This window comes from Plasmodium coatneyi, chromosome 4, assembly GCF_001680005.1.
Source record: "Plasmodium coatneyi strain Hackeri chromosome 4, complete sequence".
Classification (NCBI taxonomy): domain Eukaryota; phylum Apicomplexa; class Aconoidasida; order Haemosporida; family Plasmodiidae; genus Plasmodium; species Plasmodium coatneyi.
Window position 1 is genome coordinate 702,962 of NC_033559.1, and position 22,059 is coordinate 725,020.

Genomic DNA, 22,059 nt, shown 5'->3' on the forward strand with positions numbered 1-22,059 from the left:
GAGTTAGCCCTCTGTTTGTTCTTCCGATCCGGTCCACCTCCGCGGAAGGGAAGGAAGGAGTTTCACACGCACGGTGTATAGGTGTATGGCTATACCGTTTTATAATCATATTAACTCACACACATGTCATCACGTGCAATCGCACCCCTCTCCCCACAAGCCAAGCCAAGTTAAAACAAAGCAGAACAGAAAAGAACACCAAATGAGCGCGCACACATAACATGCTATTTTTAATTAAGAACTTGTTTGGATGGATACTTCTCCTGTTCGTGCTGAATACACATCTTAATGAGAAGTCGCACAAATGGTTGAAAGGGCTAAAGGGCGGCAGAGTCCTCAAGGGAATAGAGACCCACAGTTGTGTCCACCGGAAAGGAAATAAGTGGCCATATAACGGGAACAGATATTGCAAGCCAAAAAGTTACCTGTACATTCAGAATAAAAGAAGGAGACACCAGTTTTACAGGCTCAACAGGTATAAGGTCTGCTCGATTTTTTCAATCTTTGATAAGAGCAATGAGGAGAAAAAGAAGAAAGTGCGGGGGGAGCCAACCACTGCAGGAGTGCCACATAAGGGGATGCCACCAACCGAAGGAATCTTACAAGAAGGGAAACCATCCACTGGAAGAATAGTACCAGGGGAGGTGACCCCTCCCGTGGAACCCCCCCCGCTGAACATCCCCAACAGCAGCGAATCGGAGGGATGCATCGAGCTTAGCAACCTGGAGAACAACCCCAAAGCGGCGCTCAAAAACGTGGTCCAGTACAAAAAGCATTTAGAAAACTTCAAAGGCAAAGTTATTTTATCGCTTCAAACGATCTTCTGTTCATATACAAAAGGCATAGATAAGCAGGATAACTTGAGAAAGTTTGTCCTCAACATATTAAGCGATTTTGAGGTAAAGTACCACAAGTATACACACCTAGCCGATGTGCAAAATATGCGCAACGAGAAAGTGAAGGAAGAATATCTACAGAGCAATTACAATTGCTTCCTCGATATTGTTAAGACCATTGAGGAAAATCTGTACAACCTTTTATTGTATAAAATTCAGTCCATCAAGTTGAAGGCATTGGACGACATTAAAGAAACGGTCCTCTCGCACAAGGAAAGCAACGCGGATTACATTTCCTACGTTAATCATGTTAATAAAACATTCGAAGCGTACGAAAAGAAGCTACAAAATTTATTCCCCTCAAGTTTTAAATTTTCCTTGTACAATAAAATGAGCAAAAACAGCGACGCTGAACAGCAGCAACCCTCCAGTATGTCCAATTTTGTGTACAATTTTCCAATAGAAAAATATGAACAGTTAATAAAAAAAAATATAAATTATGTAAAAAAATTATCACACGATTTGACAAAAAAAAAAAAAAAAAAACTCATTAAAGAAATTGAACGAAGTAAAAATTATCAAAATATTTTACACATCATAGACAATCAGCAGAAGCAAATTGAGATTTTACAGGAGCAACTCGAAGCAAACGTGGAAGGTTTCCCTGGGAAGTACTCCCCCTTTCACTGCGCAGTTGCCTATAGGATCCCCGACACGAACTTGAACGTTTCAACTCAATACGTTAAGGGGAAATTTAATGTTAAGTTGAATTGTATTCCAGATGACTCTTTGCATTTGTTAGGGTCATATGGATTTGTAAAAGCCCTTCCGTTTGGTAACTTGGGGCTGTCCTTTTCCCTGAACTTTTGATTCGGGTGGCTAGTGTGTCTCGAATTGCCCAAGTGGTTTTTCTCCTTCACAAAGGCGACGCGCAAAGCGAGATGATTTTGAGAAAAAAATAAAATGACAATTTTTTTTTTTTTTTTTTTTTTTTTTTACAATTTTGCACATGCAGGGGGGCTATTCCCCATGGGGGGTGAACCAAATAAGTGACTTTTTTTTTTTTTTTTTTTTTTTTTTTTTTAATCTACGTTTAAGTTGTTCAAAAAGTGTTGCGAAGTATACAAATTAAAAAAGGTGAGTTATGATGCGCGTGGCGCGGGGTGGACATTATGAGAAGGCAAATAAAATGACGAAGTTTTCTCATCGCGTGACTCTGATAATACACGCGGGAGGACGCATACACGTATCAAACAGAACGCAGCACACATCACACAAGTGTGTATTTGTTCATTCATTCATTTCTTTTTTTTTTTTTTTTTTTTGTGCACAATGAGTGAGGCATGTTTGCTGAGCCACAAAGTGGTTTAAGGATAAATAAAAAGACAAAAGCAAGTAAAAGAAAAAATGAAAAAAGAAGTGAGGAAATAGAAGGGTCCCCCCTTGAGAACGCGCACAGCCTGCGCAGACAACCGCCCAACTTAAAAAGGGAAGCCAAGCTCACTAGGAACAAAATTTTCCTTCTTTTAAGATACTTTTTGGCCATGGAAACCTGCTATATTTCTCTCACCCTGAACGGGCGGAGCGAGAGCGGAAAACAAATCAAGATTTTAAAAAAAAAAAAAAAAAGGAAAAACTTACACAAGCTGCACAGCACTCACACTCGCATAGGGAAGGAAAAGAAGAACAAAAAAATAAATAAACTCAATGGTTATATATTAGCCAACCTGGAAAAAAGGAAAAAAAGAGGAAAAGAAGAGGAAAAAAAAGAAGGGACACCAACCATTTTGAGCTTGTTGGAGAACACACATTCGTAAATAGTGAACTTTCTTTTTTTTCTTTTTCTTTAATTTTTTTTTTTCATTTTTCTCTTTTCCTTAACATTTTTCTATTTCTCCTTTCCTTCCTCCTTAGACCCTTTCCTTCCCTCCTTAGAACCTTCCTTCTTTCCTTTATTCCTTCCTTAGATCCTCCTTCCTTCCTTAGAACCTTTCCTTTCCTTCCTCCCTTAAGACCCTTCCTTCTTCCTTAGACCCTCTCCTTCCTGCCTTAGATCCTCCTTCCTTCCTTAGACCTTCCTTCCACCAACCAACCCAAACAACCCACCTACCACCATCACCACACTAGCATCTTTCCATTCCACCCTACCACCGTAACAATCTTCATTCTAACACACTTAGACCCTCCTTCCCTTCCTTCCCTCCTTAGAACCTTCCTTCTTAGACCCTCTTCCAAAAGTGGAATGTGCTGGGCTTGGCATTTCGTCTCTCGCTGATCAGTTCTATGGAGGTTTCCTATTTTAACTTTCCCTTTTTTTTTTTTTTTGTGCAATTTTTTTTTGACTAATATTGAATTTTAATTCGAATAAACACACAAGGAATGAGACGCAGCTTTCTTCCTCTGTTTTATGTAAACATCGTTATTCCCACTTCATATGTGAATTGTACATCTAAAAAATGTGTATAACATAACAGAAGGGGGGGAGCGAATCACTGCGGACCTCCTCCGCCAGAACCTTCGCGAAAACCTTCGCGCACAATTTGGAGGAGCACTTTTTTCAAATATATCCATAATTGGACCTTACAAAGAAGATGGAAAATGAATTATAAAGATAAAAAAAATTAGTATGTTAAAATAAAAAAAAAATTTGTGAAGTCAAAATTTTTGTAACAAAATAAATACGCGCTTTACATCTTCACTAATAAAAATTTACCCAAACAGGTCAAAATAAAGTGAAGGAGGAAAATTTTTTTCCTTCTTCGAACTTATATTGCTTACACATTAAAGTGAACAGCTTAGTACAACACAAATTTAAAAAAAAAGAATAAAAGGAAAGAAGGAAATGGCATTCTGTTCTTTTCACACTGTATGAGCTGTGCCCGGTTACTTATACCTCCCTCCGTGGAAGGATTCATGCAATGATGCATTACATTCTACCATAACTAAGATTTCTTCTCTGTCTATTATTATTTGCCCCTCTTCTTCCAAATGCTGACCCACTATATACGGTAAATTCATCTGTAGAACCTATCGTCGAACCAAGTGTAGAGTATTCCGTTGAACTATCTGTTGTTAAGGTGTCTTCTGTTAGAGTGTCGTCGAAGGCGCTTTCAATTGTTGTTCTTTTTTTTCTGTTGCTTCCTCCAGAAAAAGAATTACGCAATCCAGAAAATAATGAAGTATGCTGAAAGAATAGAAGGAATGAAGGTGTTAGAAAGGGAAGGGTAGTGTATATTATAATCAACATAGTTCATGCGTTAACATTTATTTTTTTAAATAAAAAAAAAAGTTTAAATATGGAAAGAAAACACTATTATTTATGCTTCCAAATATAGTGGTAATATTTTACCTTATATAGAAAAAAAAAAACTGTTGGTATTCCTATTGCGGCAAGTCCACCAGCAGCAGACACAGCAGGTGCCACGGCACTGCTAGCAGCACTACCTCCGGGAGTGGCTGTTGCATGTGCTGCTGTACATCTGAGTTCTGATAGTTTACTATTGCAATAATCTTTATACTTATCATTGAAATCCGCACAATATGGGTCACTGTCTTTTCCACTTCCATTGCAGTGTACAATTACAGCAGAACATGCTGAGGCAACATTTTTCACGCGATCGGCATATATTTTATCACATGATTCTCCACTACTCTGTAAATGTGTTTGCATAGTATTGTGGTCATTCGTGTAATCAAATATTGCTTTCATTTGCAAGAACTCCTCTTTACTAATGTTACGATGCATATTAGTACATTCATTATTAATTCCTAATTTCCCCAATTCCCCGTAGACTTCATTCATTGCGCTCGAAAAATTATTAGGATTACTTAGCCCGCTCAATAATATATTCCCAACCCAGTAATATAGAAAATTACAGCGCTGCTCACTCCGTAAAGCGTCGTTATTTATTTTGGGTGCGTGACACCAGCCTTCTACTATCTGTTCAGCATATATTTGAGTATTGGGATTTCTCCCCAGATTACTTTTCACGCTGTTCGTGGAACCATTACTACATTCATAATCGGCTTCATTCAACTCACAGTATACCCTTGCTGATGGTAGCTTATCCGAGCATATTATCTATAAATGTAATTAAGGGGAATATATATATGTACTCATTCCTTATCCACTACGGTATGTATAGAGCATTATAGGTGTATTACTAAATAATCTACTCTGAACAAGAGGGAAAGCAAAATAATTATTGTCTCCGTCCTTACCGTTCGTGTAGGTTTTGCGGGTTCCATTGAATTATACATTGCATCATACAGATCCTGGGGAGTATTTTCCCTATATCCTTTACTAACTTCCCCACAATTCTCATTACTTCCGGGGTTGCCACAACTTGCCTGTACAGCCTTATATGCGTCAGCAATTCCCTGCAAATACTTCTTATACTTCTCACAATTAACCTTTCTTGAATTTCCCTGCCTGTCCCACACCATCCCAGGTTCTAAAGTATAACTTCCCAGCTTTCGCATTTCAGGGAATAACATTGCTCCACTCTTATTTTCTTCTATTCTACATCTTGGCATATTGAACAATGGTCCCAATAATAGGGATAATGTACTTATAATGCGCCCCAATTCACCTTCATCCTGGATTTTATCATATATTATGGCTCCCACTAAGTAGTATAGGAGATCACATCGTGCTTGCTGACCAAGTTCCGGTTCGTACACGTCAGATACACAACATGAAGCACATAGAATATCATCTATGAAAAATTTATCATTACGGCTGCCGTCCTTAAATGTTGCCTCTACCATACCTTCATATCTATCTAAAGTACCCCCTGTCTTACTGCAATAAAGTCCTCTTTTTTCCGCCATGATTTCTGCTCATATTTTCTCTAAAGGTGAATTATATTCCCAAAAAAATTTGCACTTTGTAAACATATAATTCCAGGGGAAATTATATATATATATGTATGCATCCATACATCCACTTCTAATACAATATGGATGAAACATTATGTGTACAGTACATATATGTATGTACATATACATATATATGTAGTTACATATTTATATGTATGTATAGATGTATGCTACTTTTTAATGTAGGAAAAGTAGTAGTCCCTTTTGAGTAGTTCCTTAGGGACTGGTTTCCTTATAATTGTTTGTTATTCTTCTTTTATTATTATTATAATATATTATTATTTATTATTGTTGCTGCTGTATATATGTATATATGTATGTATATGTGTGAATGTTATGTATGTATGTTACTTTGAATGTAGGAAAGGTAGTAGTCCCTATTCGAGCTTCCATTATTCTTACTCCCTATGCATAGCGTTTATATTATAAATTTACGCGCGCATTATGCATTCATTTATGCACAGGAAATATGTGTGCATTATGAATAATACATTCCTGCTTGTAAACTTCCCCCTTATTGTAGATATAATGTAGTGAAATTTTTTCCCAAAGAAACATTTTGTTTGTACTGTTAATTTTTTTCTTTCTGTTACATAAAGGTGGCTGATTAAAAAATTTTAAAATTTGTTCCTACTTGCACAACTTATATATAGGAAGTGTTCTTTTCCTTTCTTCCTCTTCTCATATATGCACATTGACCTATATCCAGTAAAATGTGTGTGCACATTTATGTAAATATAGAGAAGAGGGATATAATATAAAAAATTACATTCGGTATATTGAAAAGAAAATGTAAACATTTATATAACAGAACATCCTATATCATATGTACATTCTTCTTTATTTATGGTCACCTACTAATACAAATGCTCAACCATACCGTTCTTCCACTTCTCACAATAAGTATATTATAACTCATTTATTCTAAAAGCACACACCATTTAATGTATGCTACTCCTTCCTCCATTAGTGAATATCACATTTTACATATAAATGTGTAATTCCGCCATCCCCTTCCCTCCACGTTATATATGATTAAAAAGTGTAGGAACCTTAAAGAACTGGAAAAAATTTGCAAACTGGGATTGGCTGCCTCTTAATTATATTTCCACTGCTTCTGCATATCTAATTTTTAAAGCTTAAAAAGTGTTCCAAAATATTCTGAACAATTCAGGCTTCAGAGTTTAGACTTCAGCGTTTACGGTTTAGTGTTCACGGCTTCGTTTAGTGTTCACGGCTTCGTTTAGTGTTCACGGCTTCGTTTAGTGTTCACGGCTTCGTTTAGTGTTCACGGCTTGCCTTAGTGTTCACCGCTTGGCTTAGTGTTCACGGCTTCGTTTAGTGTTCACAGCTTCGTTTAGGGTTTAGGGTTCAGGGTTCAGGGTTCAGGGTTTTAGAGTTAGGCTTTAGGGTTCAGTGTTTAAGACTTAGGTTTAGGGTTCAGGGTTTAGGGTTCGGGCTTTAGGTTGTGAAGGTTTAAGTTATTAGTTATAGCGTTTAGGCTTTAGAATTCTGGGTTTGAGTTTCATGTTTTAGGTTTTATGTTATACGGTTCACGGTTTAGGATTTATGCTTTAGGTTTTAGCGTTCAAGGATTAGGATTTTAAGTTTCAAGGTTTTGGCTTTAGTGTTCAGGCATTGCGTATTTAGGATTCAGGATATAGTGTTTGAGATTCATAGTTTAGGTTTTAGGATTCAGAGTTGGGGATTTAGGGTTTAAGGTCAGGGTCTAGGATTCAGGATATTTGCATTTACGGTTAAGAATGTTGAGAAACAGAGTTCAGGGTTTATGGCTTAGGGGTTTAGGGTTTACTCATTATGAGTGACGCTTCAAGGATTAAAAGTGTAGTGTCCAGTTATCTCGGACTATATGTAAAATTTCTGGGGAAACGTTTCCTAGGTGAAGGATTCTTCAGGCAAATTCGCGCATTTCCCGAAGCCCAACACCTGAACGCTAGAGCCTAAATTCTAAATAGTGAACCCGAAACACTAAATACTAAACCATAAGCACTAAACCCTCAAATCTAAAATCTAAAACCTGAAACCTAAAACATGAGCCATAAAACCTGAAACCAAAAACCTGAACACTAAAAACTGAACCCTATAACCTGAACCCTAAAGACTAAATCTTAAACCCTGAACCCTGAACCCTGAACCCTAAACTCTAAACCCTGAAGCCTAAAAGCTGAACCCTAAACCTAAACCCTAAACCCTAAGGCCTAAACCTTAAACCCTAAACCCTGAACCCTAAATCCAAAAACCCTGAACTCTAAACACTAGACCATAAACACTGAACGCTAAACCCTAAAAATTGAAGCCTGTACTCTAAAACTCTAAACCCTAAACCCTAAACCCTCATCCCTGAAACCTTATCCCTGAACCCTTATCGCTGAACCCTGAACCCTGAACCCCGAACCCTAAAACCCGAACGCCCTAAACCGAGAACCGTGAACGATGAGCTTTTCCTATGTTCTTTGGATTGCTGTAATTAAGAATGATATCGACAGGATCGTAATTTATGAAGCTCTCTAATGTTTTGTACTTCCGTAACCCTTTGAACCTCTTAATCATTGTGAAGTTGACTAACCTCCTGAACTTTCATGACTTTTTGTAATTATATTTAGAAAAGGAAAAGGAAAAAAAAATAAATGAAGAACGTTTGAATGTATGTGTACGTCGTGTGTACTAGTAAATGGGGAAGGAGTTCATATAATATAGTGTGTATTCCTTAACATATAAAGGAAATGTTGGGTAGCTGTGGGATAAAATGGAAAAAAGGAGGAGCAGGGAATTGCCACCATTGCGTGAGTGTGGGTGGTGAAGATGAATGTAATCCTCAATATTGTTATGGGTGTGAGCAAATTTTGCTTCTTAAAATATAATGGATGCAATATCCTGCGTTATGCTCTCTCTATTTATTCTATAAATGCATGTTTTTTACTTTGGTTACATGAGTGTGAACATGGCCGAAAAGGAAATTACGGTGTAAATAAATTATATGTGTTATGTAATTCTCACAAGCGTACTAATTGAAGGAAAAACACGAATTAGGAATGAATACTGGGAGTTTTTATTCAGGGAAGTGTGTTGTATCCTTGTGTATGTAATAATGTGAGAACAGGAATAATAATATAATATTATTAATAATCACATACAATTCAGTAATGGATTACATATACAAGGAATCCATAAAAAATTTGTATTTACCCTACCCCTTGTTCCTTTTTTTTTTTTTTTTTTATTTCATTACTTCCTTGATAAATGGTTTTCCAATTTTGCCTTAATTGTACACATAATATTCCCTGAACGGCACAGGAAGAATAGGAATGCATATATGCACTTTTTCCTAAGTGCATCTATAGGATTAAATTTTGAATAGTTCACCTTCAAGAAATATGAGTGAAAGTAATGGAAACAAGGGGCTTTATTGTAATAGTCCTCAGGGACTTCTGGACAGTTGGAAACAACAAGTAGAAGAAAAAATAAGGGAACAATTCCCAAAGGAGAAGAACTCAGCGGATGATGTTCCACCTGTCTGGTGTTGCTTATCTAGCATATTTGACAGAAGCAGAGATGAGCATGGGCCCTGCCATCTTATATATTATACAGTAGGAAGCATAATATATCCTAAATTAAAGGAAAAAGTTTCATTCGATAAAATTATGAAGGAAGTACACGATATATTGGGGAAGGCTTTAAGTAATCAGAAGTGTAAAGGAGTGCCTGGTGGCACTGTGGAAAAGTTATTTGAATTAATGAAAAATCGGTTTCCCTATACCTTTACCCCCGGAGAAATATGGAAGACAAGTGGGAATTCTAAGGAAGTCCATTGTGAAGGATGTACTAATTACTTAAGGAAGCTTGCCGAAGCATGTAAGAAGGTAGAAAAATATTGTGATAATCTGATGAATAGTGGGGAGTGTAATGGAATTGCAAGAGGGCAGGATCAAGGCAGCCCTGAGTATTTATTGCAATTGATAGAAAGCTTAGTTCTGGAACCACAGTCCGCAGAAATTACAAAGAATGAGCAACAAATACTGAAGGTTCGTTGTTATCCGCTTAGAGTGAATTATTTAATTATGTGTATACAGTATTTTATGTAGAATGTAATAAATGCAGAAATAGAAACACATGGAAATATATGTATATGTGTACTCCACTATTTGCACTTTTAGGAAGCTGATTTAAGGAAATTACCTTCAAGTAAAGAATTCTATAATAAATTCATGGAACGAACCGATTATTGTAATGATAGGACTTCTGCCTTAGGAGTAAAAAGTGAACTGAAGAATAATGAGAACATAGAGAACTCCGTTGAATATATTGTAGAACCCTTATGTTACATAGCTAAAATGGAGTACACCCATCCATTATATACGGAGCGCTGTAACTTCCTATATTTCTGGATAGGAAGTTTATTACCTGACAATTTTCAGGGCAGTTTATTCTTAAATCTTATAAATAATATTTACATCGCATTACAAGGGCTGAATGTCACAGATCGGTGTGGACTTATGTACGACAATAATATTAGCAGAAGTCTCTTTAAGCAAAGGAGGAAAATACATGATTTTACCCATGACTACGAAGCAATACGAGCCCAGTTACAGAGAAGCGGACGCCGCTGTGATGAAACATATAAAAAGCATCTAGAAGATATTAAATCAGCTTATAAGGCGGTACATGAAGATTGCAAGGATAAGCCTAATGATGAGTACTGTGTGAAATTTACAAGTAAATATGGAGAGTACAGTAAACAAAGGGAGCTGAAATTTGAGTCTAAGTCGGAATGCATATCACCTTCCACATCAGGTATAAGGGGCGAGAGTTGCTCTTTAGGAAAAGAAACTCCAAAAGGAACTCAAATATACAAAGATGTCCTCCTGGAATTTACTCCCATATCGACAGCACACCAAGGATCTTATACTAATACATCCACCATGGAAGAAAATATCATAACTACTACGATATCATCGCTACTTGGGGTGATGGGAATACCAGCACTTGGATATTTTTTATACAAAGTAAAAATTATTATCACTGTGTGTATATACACATATGTATTATATATATATATATTTGTATAAACATGTATGTATATATATATGTATATAATACATATTCCACCTCCCACTTTCCTTCCGCTTTTCAGTATACGCCTCTATCTTCTTGGGTAAGGAACTCTTCCAGGAGCAGAAAAAAAAGAACAATCAATTACGAGTTCGACACACTAACAACAGAAGACCACGACACATTAACAGAATACTCCCAAGACAATTCTTCAACCATAGGTTTTACGGAAGATAATTCTACTATATATAGTGAACCTTCGGCACGACCACATCCAATAGGAAGACAATCACCATCTTCCACCAGACGTGGAAGAGCAAATAATAATAAAAACCAACAAAGAAGGAAGAATATTAGTTATCAAAACATGTAATGTACCACATCGTAATGTAACACCTAAAGGGGGAAGGAGAAAGGGGAAGGGGAAGGGAAGGGGGGAATATTCCCCTTCCCTTTCTCCTTCCCCACTCGTCCTCCATACTCACTTTAACAGTATTGTGTGTGGCCCCAATTATTCACGTATGTGCTCCAACATTATAACCTAATTATTCCATATATGTGCTCATTCATTGATTTTTATTAAGGGTTTTAGTGTGTACTCATATTAACATGCACATACATATATGTATGTACTTACACATATATATGTACCAGTGCATTGTCATTCACATACACACTCATAATACTTTCATACATTCATAACACTTTCGTCATACAATAAAAACCTGTATGTGTGTGTGTACACATACCATTCAATTTTAACATAAAATATTATTGAATATCACATTAAACTCTTCAAATGAACATTTACGTTGAGCATTCCACAACAATGTTCTGCTAATATAGCAGAAGATGTCGACAATACCAATTATGGGTTTTTGTTAAGTTCACTGTGCCATTCGGCTCATGCTCAGGTTCTTTCTTATTATTCATATACGAAATGGTAAAAATGTGAAGTTCCAAGATTATTTCTTTCCTTCTCAAAATAAGGAACACATTTATATTATTCCCCCTTAATTCGAAATGTGCCTTATGTATTTCATATTAATCGTACGAACCATCCTATTTAAATTACATATTATTTAAAATAAGCAAATTTTTCATAAGCAAGAAGGAAAAAAAAGAAAGTTCACTATTTACGAATGTGTGTTCTCCAACAAGCTCAAAATGGTTGGTGTCCCTTCTTTTTTTTCCTCTTCTTTTCCTCTTTTTTTCCTTTTTTCCAGGTTGGCTAATATATAACCATTGAGTTTATTTATTTTTTTGTTCTTCTTTTCCTTCCCTATGCGAATGTGAGTGCTGTGCAGCTTGTGTAAGTTTTTCCTTTTTTTTTTTTTTTTCTTTTTTTTTTTCTTTTTTTTTTTCTTTTTTTTTTTCTTTTTACTCCTTTAATACATTTTCTTCTTTTTTTGCATGCACGCCTTAGATGTATGCCCTCCCATAAGCAGCTAAATACCAGGTAATATTGTTCTACTCATACCCTGAAACAGCTAAACGTCAGGTCACATCGTTGTCCTTACACCCTAAAACAGCAAAAGTAACAGGCCACATTGTTGTTCTTATACCCTGAAACAGCTAAATAGCAGGCAACGTGCTTGTCCTCACGCCCTGAAACAGTTAAACACCAGGCCAGATCGTTATTCTTATAGCCTTGAACCTTAAATTAAAGTGCGAAATCCTACATACACAACCTAGAATGTGATATCCTACATACACACACTCTGAGTGCGAAATCTTACGAACATCCAAATACGAAATATTATACACCCCTAAAATGCGAATTCCAATACACCCTATGTGTGAAACCTTATACTCCTTTACTCATTCACATATTCATTCCTTCCTTTTTTTTTTTTTTTTCTCCATTTTTTCATTTTATATAAAAAATAATTATATGAATAATTATATGAATAATTATATAAATAATTATATGAATAATTATGATATGTGTTCCACATTCGACACACACAACAATATGTATTGTTGTTACACATTCCACATAGAATGTGTGTTATATTGTTTACACATTCCAATCAATGTGTGTGTTGTGTTAAATTCCACACAGAATGTGTGTTACATTCCATACATAATGTATGTGTGTTGTGTTGTTGTTACAGTCCAATCAATGTGTGTGTTGTGTTGTTTACACATTCCAACAAATGTGTATGTTGTGTTGTATTCGTTACATACGTTGATAACTAATATTTTTCCTGTTTCCTTCTCTTCTACGTGGCTCATTATATATGATAGAAACATCCGTCGAATCTGCTGCTGTTAAATTTGACGAAGAACCCACTGTTGTGGAATTATATTCAGTAGAGGAGTCGTCGTCGCTTGAGAATGTGTTTAATTCATGTTGGATGGTTGATCTTTTTCTTCTATTCTTTCCGAAGGAGTTTTGTATCCCACGGAATACAGAAGTGTACTGAAAGGGAAGAGGGAAGGGAAGGGGCGTGTGCAAAATACATATAATATACACAGCATAGTTCAGTTAATTTGTGCGTATACACACTTTTAAATAGAAGACCAAAAAAATAGTAGTGAATGTTATTATTTATACTTTTAAGTGTGCATTTGTAATTACGCTTTGTAATTATAAGTGTAATTGCAATGGATAATTGTAATGGTGATTGTTCACTGTAATTTAAAGTAATAATTAGGTACTTACCTTATATAGAAGAAAAAGAACTGCAGGCAGTCCTACTACTGCTAATGCACCAGACACACCAGGTACAACACCAGAACTACCATCAACAGCAGCTTCTTCCCCATCTTCTTCGATTTCGTCTTCGTCTTCTTCCTCCTCTTCCTCTTCTTCTTCTTCTTCTTCTTCTTCCTCTTCGCCCTCCTCCTCTTCTGAATCCAGAGAAAAAACAAGGACAGGTGGTTCTAGTGTAGTGTTTTCTTTTTTCTTCTTTTATTCCTTTTTTCCATTTCTCTCATTCTTCCTCTTTAGATCTCCCTTTCCTTCCCTTTCCTTAGACAATCCTTTCCTTCCTCCTCCTCCTTAGACCTCTTCCTTCCTTAGACGTCGTTTCCTTCTTTCCTTCCACCTAACAACCCACCTACCACCATCACCACACTAGCATCTTTCCATTCCAACCTACCACCGTAACAATCTTCATTCTAACACACTTAGACCCTCCTTTCCTTCCCTCCTTAGAACCTTCCTTCTTTCCTCCTTATTCCTTCCATTTCTTTTCTTTCTTTATTTTTTTTTGGGGTGAAGGTTGTCCCCCGTGAAACGACACTTCCCACATAACGAAATCCTTTACTCTTTTTTACTTTTGTTTTACTTTTTTTTACTTTTCTACTTGTTATAGGTTGTGGGTTGGAAATATAATTTGCTCTGCTTACCTGTTCTTACATCTTCACGAGTTTCTTCGGCACGAGTAAGATCCTGAGGGCATATCAATTCCTGTGGTGTCTGAAATTCGTCCTCTTTCCTTTCATTTGTTGCAGTAAACTTCTGACAGTACGAATTCATGCTATGTCTACCACAAATATCATCTATGCTTGAATGTGCACTTGAAGCACTGTTTAATTTATCTTTCAATTTCTTACAAATAGCAGGGTCACAACTTTCTCCCTGTGTCTTCAGGATTTTATAATTGTAGTTGTAATCAAAGAGTTCCTTCGCATGTTTGAAGAGGTTTTGGCTTATACCAGGGTATTTATTAGTACATGTAGTTCTACCTTCTCCCACGGGCAACTTATTGCAAATTGTCTTCATTACTTCTGCAAAGTTTACATCCCCCCAACTTTCCTTTACCCTGGTACCTAATTAATAATAAAAGAAGTCCCAGAGGTAATTGTCGTATCTTTCCCCCTTCCTCCACATTTCAAATGCACTGCACCATCCCCTTGCAATTCTACCTTCCCCGCGCCTCCGCCTAAACTTGCTTTCCTGTAATCCAATTCTCAACGTCCTTTCCAAATTTTTCCCGTATTCAGGTTTGTCTGCATATCTCTTACACGCATACTGGATTTCGAATTTAGGGTATATTACCTCTGAAGGTAATTTAACAGAATTCAAACCCTGCAAGTATGGAATTCGCAAAGCATATGTATGTATTCTTACTTTCTTAAATTCACTAAATTATGTATAGAATGTTATATACATAATACATAATTGCCTATGTTTTAGAAGCAAGTAAAGGAACATATCCCTTTAGTGTTATTCCTTACCCTTCCACTCATGGTTTTATGTATACATTCCTTATGTATATAATAAATTTCTATGGAAGTTGCTTTCCTTTGCTTCCTTCCGCTCTCTCCTTACTTCTACTTATTTATTTACTTCATAAGGAGGGTTATATATATATATGTGTAAGATTTGTGTGAGATTGTTCACTTTATATATTCAAAGTTGGGGAGTTCCTCAGTGGGATATGTATATATATATCAAAAGTATTACTTCTTTCTTAATTTTGTGCATTATTTCACTTTCCAATTATGATGATACACACTATATACGTACGTGTTAAATCATTAGGAACATTTAGTTGAGGTAAGAATAAGAACAAAAATATATATGCTGGAATAATAAAATAAGGAAGAATAAGAAGTGGATTTTTGCTTGACGCACTGCATATCATTCATTGTATTATATTATTGTGTATTGTGTACGATTATGCAGTGTATTATATTATTATTTATATTCTTCCGCTATTACATACATGAGAGTGAAATTTTCCTGCCTGAACATAAAATTTCGGCACGTACTACGTACTTATGCTTTATTATGATTTAAGGGAGCATTATTGGAAACAGTTTATATATATTTTATAACTCATATAAGGGGCACATTCCATCCGGAAATGTGCCTATACATTTATATTGAGTGGAGAAATATGTGTATACTCACAATACAAATAGAGAAAAGAGTGTAATGCAATGGTAGATATGCTCACATATTTTTTCTGTTCAAAAGAGAGAGTGAAAATTCGGTTTCTGCTTGTGTCTACGCACACCCATCTTTGTAGCACCACATTCCCTTTTGTAGCACCACATTCCCTTTTGTAGCACCACATTCCTCTAGTAGTAGTTTGTCGTGGAAGTAAAGCAGACCTTCCCTCTCTCATCCTTCCTCCTCTTCCCCCCCATGTATTATTTTCTCCTTTATTTGCACAAATGTTGGCTTAATGCAAAAAAAAAACTTTCAATTAGGTATTATTAATGTTCCTTCCTTTACTTATCCTTCCTCTTTCCTTGAATATACAATAAATATTTCAATTACAATATTAGATCCCCACTGTCCTCATTCTGCTACACTTCATTCTTATTACACCTTACATAGTAATTTCTTTTCTCTCTTTTTACCTTTCTTCATTCCTCCCTATTTTCCTTCCCTTTCTTTCTTTTTTTTTTCCTTTCCTTCTTTCTCTTTCTCCTTTCCTCTCCTTCCCTTTTTCTTTTTTTTCTCTTTTAATGAATCTACTACAGATAACACACATCCCTGAGACCTTAGCATTCCACGTTTACAGTTGTTGGTTTAGGTTTCACGTCTTAAGATTTATGATTAGGCTTCAGGGTATAGGGTTCCAGGATTTAGTGTTTAGGGTTTAGGATTTAGGCTTTAGTGTTCAGTGTTTGGGCTTCAGGCTTTAGGTTTAGGGTTCAAGGTCCAGGGTTTAGGGTTCATGCTTTCGTATTCAGGTTTTATATTTTAGTGTTTAGGGCTTAATGTTTATGTTTTAGAGATCAGGGCTCAGGGGTCAATGCTCAGAGTTCAGAGTTCAGAGTTCAGAGTTCAGGGTTCAGTTTTTAGGGTTCAGGATTTAGGGTTCAGGTTTTAGGGCTCAGGTTTTAGATTTCAGGTTTTAGGGTTCAGGTTTTAGATTTTAGGTTTCAGGGTTTAGTGCTTATGGGTTAGTATTTATTTTTTCGGGTTCACTATTTAGAATTTAGGGTCTAGCGTTCAGGCGTTGGGCCTCGGGGTATGCGCGAATTTGCCTGATGAATCCTTCACCTAGGAAATGTTTCCCCAGAAATTTTACATATACTCCCAGATAACTGGACACTACACTTTTAATCCTTGCAGCGTCACTCATAATGAGTAAACCCTAAACTCCTAAACCATAAACCCTGAACACTAAACCCCAAACCCTAAGGCCTGAACCATAAGCTCTAAACCCTAAACACTAAATCTTAAACACTGAATGCTAAGCCCTAAACAATGAACCTGTACTCTAAAACCCTGAACCCTAAACCCTGAACACTAAGCCCTAAACCCTAAAACCCTGAACCCTGAAACCCTGAACCCTAAAGCCTGAACCCTGAACCCTAAACCCTGAACCCTAAACCCTGAACCCTGAACTCTAGAACCCTGAAATCTATAACCCTGAACTCTGTTTCTCAACATTCTTAACCGTAAATGCAAATATCCTGAATACTAGACCCTGACCTTAAACCCTAAATCCCCAACACTGAATCCTAAAACCTAAACTATGAATCTCAAACACTATATCCTGAATCCTAAATACACAATGCCTGAACACTAAAGCCAAAACCTTGAAACTTAAAATCTTAGTCCTTCAACCCTAAAGCCTAAAGCATAAATCCTAAACCGTGAACCGTATAACATAAAACGTAAACCATGAAACTCAAACCCCGAATCCTAAAGCGTAAATCCTATAACTAAAACCTTAAATACTCAAACCTTAAAGCCCGAACCCTAAACCCTTAACCCTAAACCTAAGTCTTAAACACTGAACCCTAAAGCCTAACTCTAAAACCCTGAATCCTGAACCCTGAACCCTGAACCCTGAACCCTAAACCTTAATACTTGTACGCTTAAACCTGAACACTAAACACTGAAACCTAAATCCTGACCCTAAATCCCGAACGCTAAACACTAAACCCTCGACCATAAACACTGAACGCTAAACCTTAAATGCTAAACCCTAAACCATAGACACTGAACCCTAAATCACAAACGCTTAAGCCTAAACCCTAAACCCTGAACCCTAAAACCCTAAACCCTGAACCGTAAACCCTAAACCCTGAATCCTATAACCCTGAATGTACTGATAGGAGAAAGGGAAAGAACGTGAAGGAGTAATATAATGTCTAGCATGTAATATGAATAAAATAGAAAAAGGCAAGCTTAGATTTAGGAATATATATATTTTGTGTGTGTGTGTGTTAAAATGTTGGTGATAAAAAGTGTAAAAGGAGTAAGAGAGGAAACTACTATTACTACTGTAACATAAATGAAAAAAGGGGGAATGTGTGTACTCTAAGGGGTACTGTTATAGGAAGGGGGAACTTTTTTTTTTTCCAATACAATTGTAACAACATTTTTTTTGTATTCCATCCCCTTGTTGTTAATTTTATATAGGGCAGTACCTTAATAAATGTATATGAATGTAAACATGTATAGTGAAAGGAAGAGATGGGAAAATAAGCGCTCTCGGTACACATGTGACCTACACTATATGTGTATGCTTTCTTTTTTTTTTTTTTTTTGGTTATATATTTCTCTTTCGTTCATTCACATTTCCATTCCTTCCCTTAACTATTTAATTTAAGCACATACCCCTTCATTAGATATTGATCATCATGCACATGTTAAAAATGAGAAAGAGGAGTGCTCTGTGTACATATATGAGAACTACGCAATACGTGGACTTGGAACTATTAATAATCCTTTTTTTTTGAAATAACAAAACAAAACATAAAAATAACACCCACCATATATAAATAACATGCATAATATAACACCCACCCATCACACATATAGATCGATAAAAATAACACCCGCCACATATAAATAACATATATAATATAACACCCACCCACCACATATAGATATATAAAAATAACACCCACATACAAAACAACACAAATAACATAGATAAAATAACCCACATAAATAACACCCACCACACATATAGATAGATATAAAAATAACACCCACATAGATAAATATAACACCTACCACAGCAACAGATAAAATAACACCCACCCACCACATATGGATATGAAATAATCCACATATAATTAACGCAGATAAAATAACACCCACATATAAATTAACCGCTCGAATGAAAATGTAAGCTGTAGCAAAAACTCACGCTTCCTCATTAAATATATATATGTACAACATGTGTTGAAACAAAGGTAGGGGAGGAACTAGGAAAAAAGGATGCTCCCCGTACATATAAGCTATACAGAATATATATGCAAGAAATATGTTAACAAAAATGTTAACCAAAATGTTAGCAAAAATTTTAAACAAAATTTTTTTTTTTAAAGTAACAACAAAGCTGGAAACAATGGTAGATAGATGTTAAAATTTCTACCTCCGGAAAAATTTTGCACTCTTTTGAACAAAATAATTATGGCAGCTGAATAATATTATAATGTTATAAATAATCACGTATAATGGATTAGTGTAGTACATGGATATAGGAACAATATGAAAACGTTTAATACTTCCTTTTCTGAATACATGAATAACAATTTTAATAGAACTCTGCTATATACACACAGAAGGATATATGTACACATACATAAAAAATGACACCTGGGGAAGAAAAGAAACTGACGGTTCGTTACATAACCGTTCCTTCCTTTTGCTTATTCAACAATGGATATATGAGCATATGTTATACACACATATATAATAGTACTCTCTTCGTGTGTGTGTAGTTTAAATGTAAAAGTACACATAGAAATATCTATTTATATATATTCTGCCTTCCTCCTGCTAATTGCACTTGCAGGATCAACATTTAAGCAATTTACCCTCAAGAGGGAAATATGCTCAATTTAACACAGGATGGGGGAGTTCTTATAGCGGATTCTGTACATCGTTTGTAGATGTGAAACCTAAAATAGAGGGTGTATTATCCACGTACAGCGGTTATGCTCAATATGTGGATAAAATTGTCAATGCCTGGTGCTATGCATCCACCATGGATGGTAACAATTCCTATGGTACATATTGTACTTACTTCTATTATTGGTTAAGGGATATATTATCCAAACACTTAAGAGTTCCATCCCCTTTGGGCCGTATGAGAGAGATTTACGGGAAATTCGACGATGTTCCTAATCAAAAGGGGTGTAAAAATATAAACGAAAATATAACTGACGAAGATATTTTGCCCCAAGTAAAAATACATTTCGACTACTCCCAAGACTATGATACTATAATGCAGCACTTAGGGAATGATGATGGTGGTGGTACAAAGACTTGTGATACAACCTATCACGATCACTTAGATGCCATTACTAAAGCATGTGCTGCTATAGAAGCAGATTGCAAAAAAGACGGGGGGCCACAGAAGAGTGGTAGGTATTGTGACCCTCTTCGAGCGGCGGAGAAGGCGAACGGAGCAGCTGGAAAATACTGTAAAAATGAGATTCTTCAGAAATTGAAGTGTACTGTTCCTGTTTCAGCAGTCAAACCTGCCACCGCAGCAAAACCGGTTGCTGCCAAACCAGCAGCAGTACGACCTCCCGCTGCACGAGCAAGTGCTGATTCTGTTAGCAGCATCGTCCCTGGTGCTGTGTCTGGTGGACTTGTAACGATAGGATTACCAACACTCACTTTTTTTTTATATAAAGTAAGTAAAGTAACAATTACACAATTGTCCATTGTAATTACCTCACTATACAATTAAGGAGTACAAATAATAACATATTCATTACTTACTATATTTTTCCTTTTTTTTGTTGTTGTGTTTTTTTGTTTGTTTGTTTGTGTTCTCTATTTGAAAAAGTGTATGTATACATACAAATACAATATATACACACACACATACATATTAATTGAACTGTGCTGTGTGTTGTATATATATATGTGGGGAATACATATAACACATATTCTGACCCCTCACCATTGCTCTTTTTTTTCCCTATTCTTTTTTTCTGTACAGTACACTTCATTATTCTCTGGGATAAAAAACTCCTCTGGAAAAAATAGAAAAAAAAGATCCGCCCAGCACAACTTCGATACTCTAACAGACAATGCCTCAACAGTAGCTTCAACAGCATTGGACTCAATGGACACTTCTACACGTTATTCAACAGAATCAGTAGACAATTCTACAATGTATGATGAATCTCCTAGAAGAAAAAACACACGGGGAAAGAGAAATATTAGTTACCATAGCTTAAATCATTGAATGTAGTGCCCTTGGGAGGGAACATGAATGAGCGCGGAGTTTATATACAGTGTGTATAGAACAGAATGACATCTTCTCTTTGTTCCTTTATTTTTTTTTTTTGCTTTTTTTTTTTTTTTTTTGGAAGAAACACTCTCTTTTTTTTTTTCGGAGTAGGAGGAGAAGCGTGTGTTGTGATACATGTGATGTACTCGTGGGGGGTAGAAATCGACTCTTTGCGAAAAAAAAAAAAAAAAATTGTCCAAAAAAATTGTCCTAAAAAAAAAAGAAGCCCTAATATAAATTCGTCACAGAAAAAAAAGGAAAAAAAAAAAAAGAAAAAATAAAGGTGAATGAATCAATGGGGGGAGGTGTGTGTAATATTTCGCATTTTAGGGTGTATGTGTAGGATTTCATACCTGTGGTTCAGGGTTTCAGGTTGTAAGAACAACAATATGGCCTGTTGTTTAATAATTTAGGGGTGTATGTGCACCCGGAAGGGTGCATAAAAAGAAAAAAAAAAAACATTGTCAAAAAAATTGTCCAAAAAAAGAAAAAAAAATTGCCCTAATATAAATTTTGTCACAGACAAAAAATTGCACCGAAAAAAAAAAAATTGTCAAAAAAAAATGCCCTAATATATAAATTTGTTACAGAGAAAAAATTGCACCAAAAAAGAAGAAATGCCGTAATATAAATTTGTCCCAATAAATTTGTTACACAGAAAAAATTGCCCCCAAAATAAAAAAATTGTAAGGGAAATTGTCCAAAAAAAATTGCCCTAATATAAATTGGTCAAAGAAAATTTGTTAAAAAAAAAAAAAGAATTGCCCTAATATAAATTTGTCACAGAGAATTGTGAAAAAGTTGCAAGAAAAAAAAATAATGCACTAATATAAAATTTGTCACTGAAAAAATTGCAAAGAAGTAATTGTCCAAAAAAGGAGGGGATACTTTTTTTTTCCGTTTATTTCATAAAATGAATACGTACAACACAGCGCAAAGTATATGACACCCACTCTTGTGTTAACACCTTTTAGATGCACAGTTCATATAATGTGCAAAATGACCATGTCTTCAAAATAAAAAAGGGGCCTTGGCTTACTGCTAAATAAAGGGGGTCTTTTACTGCTTTCTTTTTTGCGCAAAGAGTCCAT

At 35.8% G+C, this 22,059-nt stretch overlaps 3 protein-coding genes across 3 annotated transcripts; all 3 read left to right on the plus strand.

Moving 5' to 3' along the window:
- Positions 1 to 221: 221 nt before the first annotated feature.
- PCOAH_00007520 (Uncharacterized protein) lies at positions 222 to 1,706 on the plus strand (the record flags this gene model as incomplete). The annotated part of the gene is made up of 1 exon (XM_020057562.1): positions 222 to 1,706. The coding sequence occupies one exon, from the start codon at positions 222 to 224 to the stop codon at positions 1,704 to 1,706; it is 1,485 nt and encodes a 494-aa protein (XP_019913209.1).
- A 7,391-nt stretch (positions 1,707 to 9,097) lies between these two features.
- Positions 9,098 to 11,160, plus strand: PCOAH_00007530 (KIR-like protein; the record flags this gene model as incomplete). Its single annotated transcript, XM_020057563.1, has 3 exons — positions 9,098 to 9,760; positions 9,893 to 10,702; positions 10,870 to 11,160. Coding segments are annotated over 3 exons (1,764 nt in total), but the record flags the coding sequence as incomplete, so codon positions are not given.
- Positions 11,161 to 19,066: 7,906 nt separating this feature from the next.
- PCOAH_00007540 (CYIR protein) lies at positions 19,067 to 20,419 on the plus strand (the record flags this gene model as incomplete). Its single annotated transcript, XM_020057564.1, has 2 exons — positions 19,067 to 19,069; positions 19,517 to 20,419. 2 exons carry the CDS (start codon positions 19,067 to 19,069, stop codon positions 20,417 to 20,419), a joined length of 906 nt encoding a protein of 301 aa, XP_019913332.1.
- Positions 20,420 to 22,059: the final 1,640 nt, after the last annotated feature.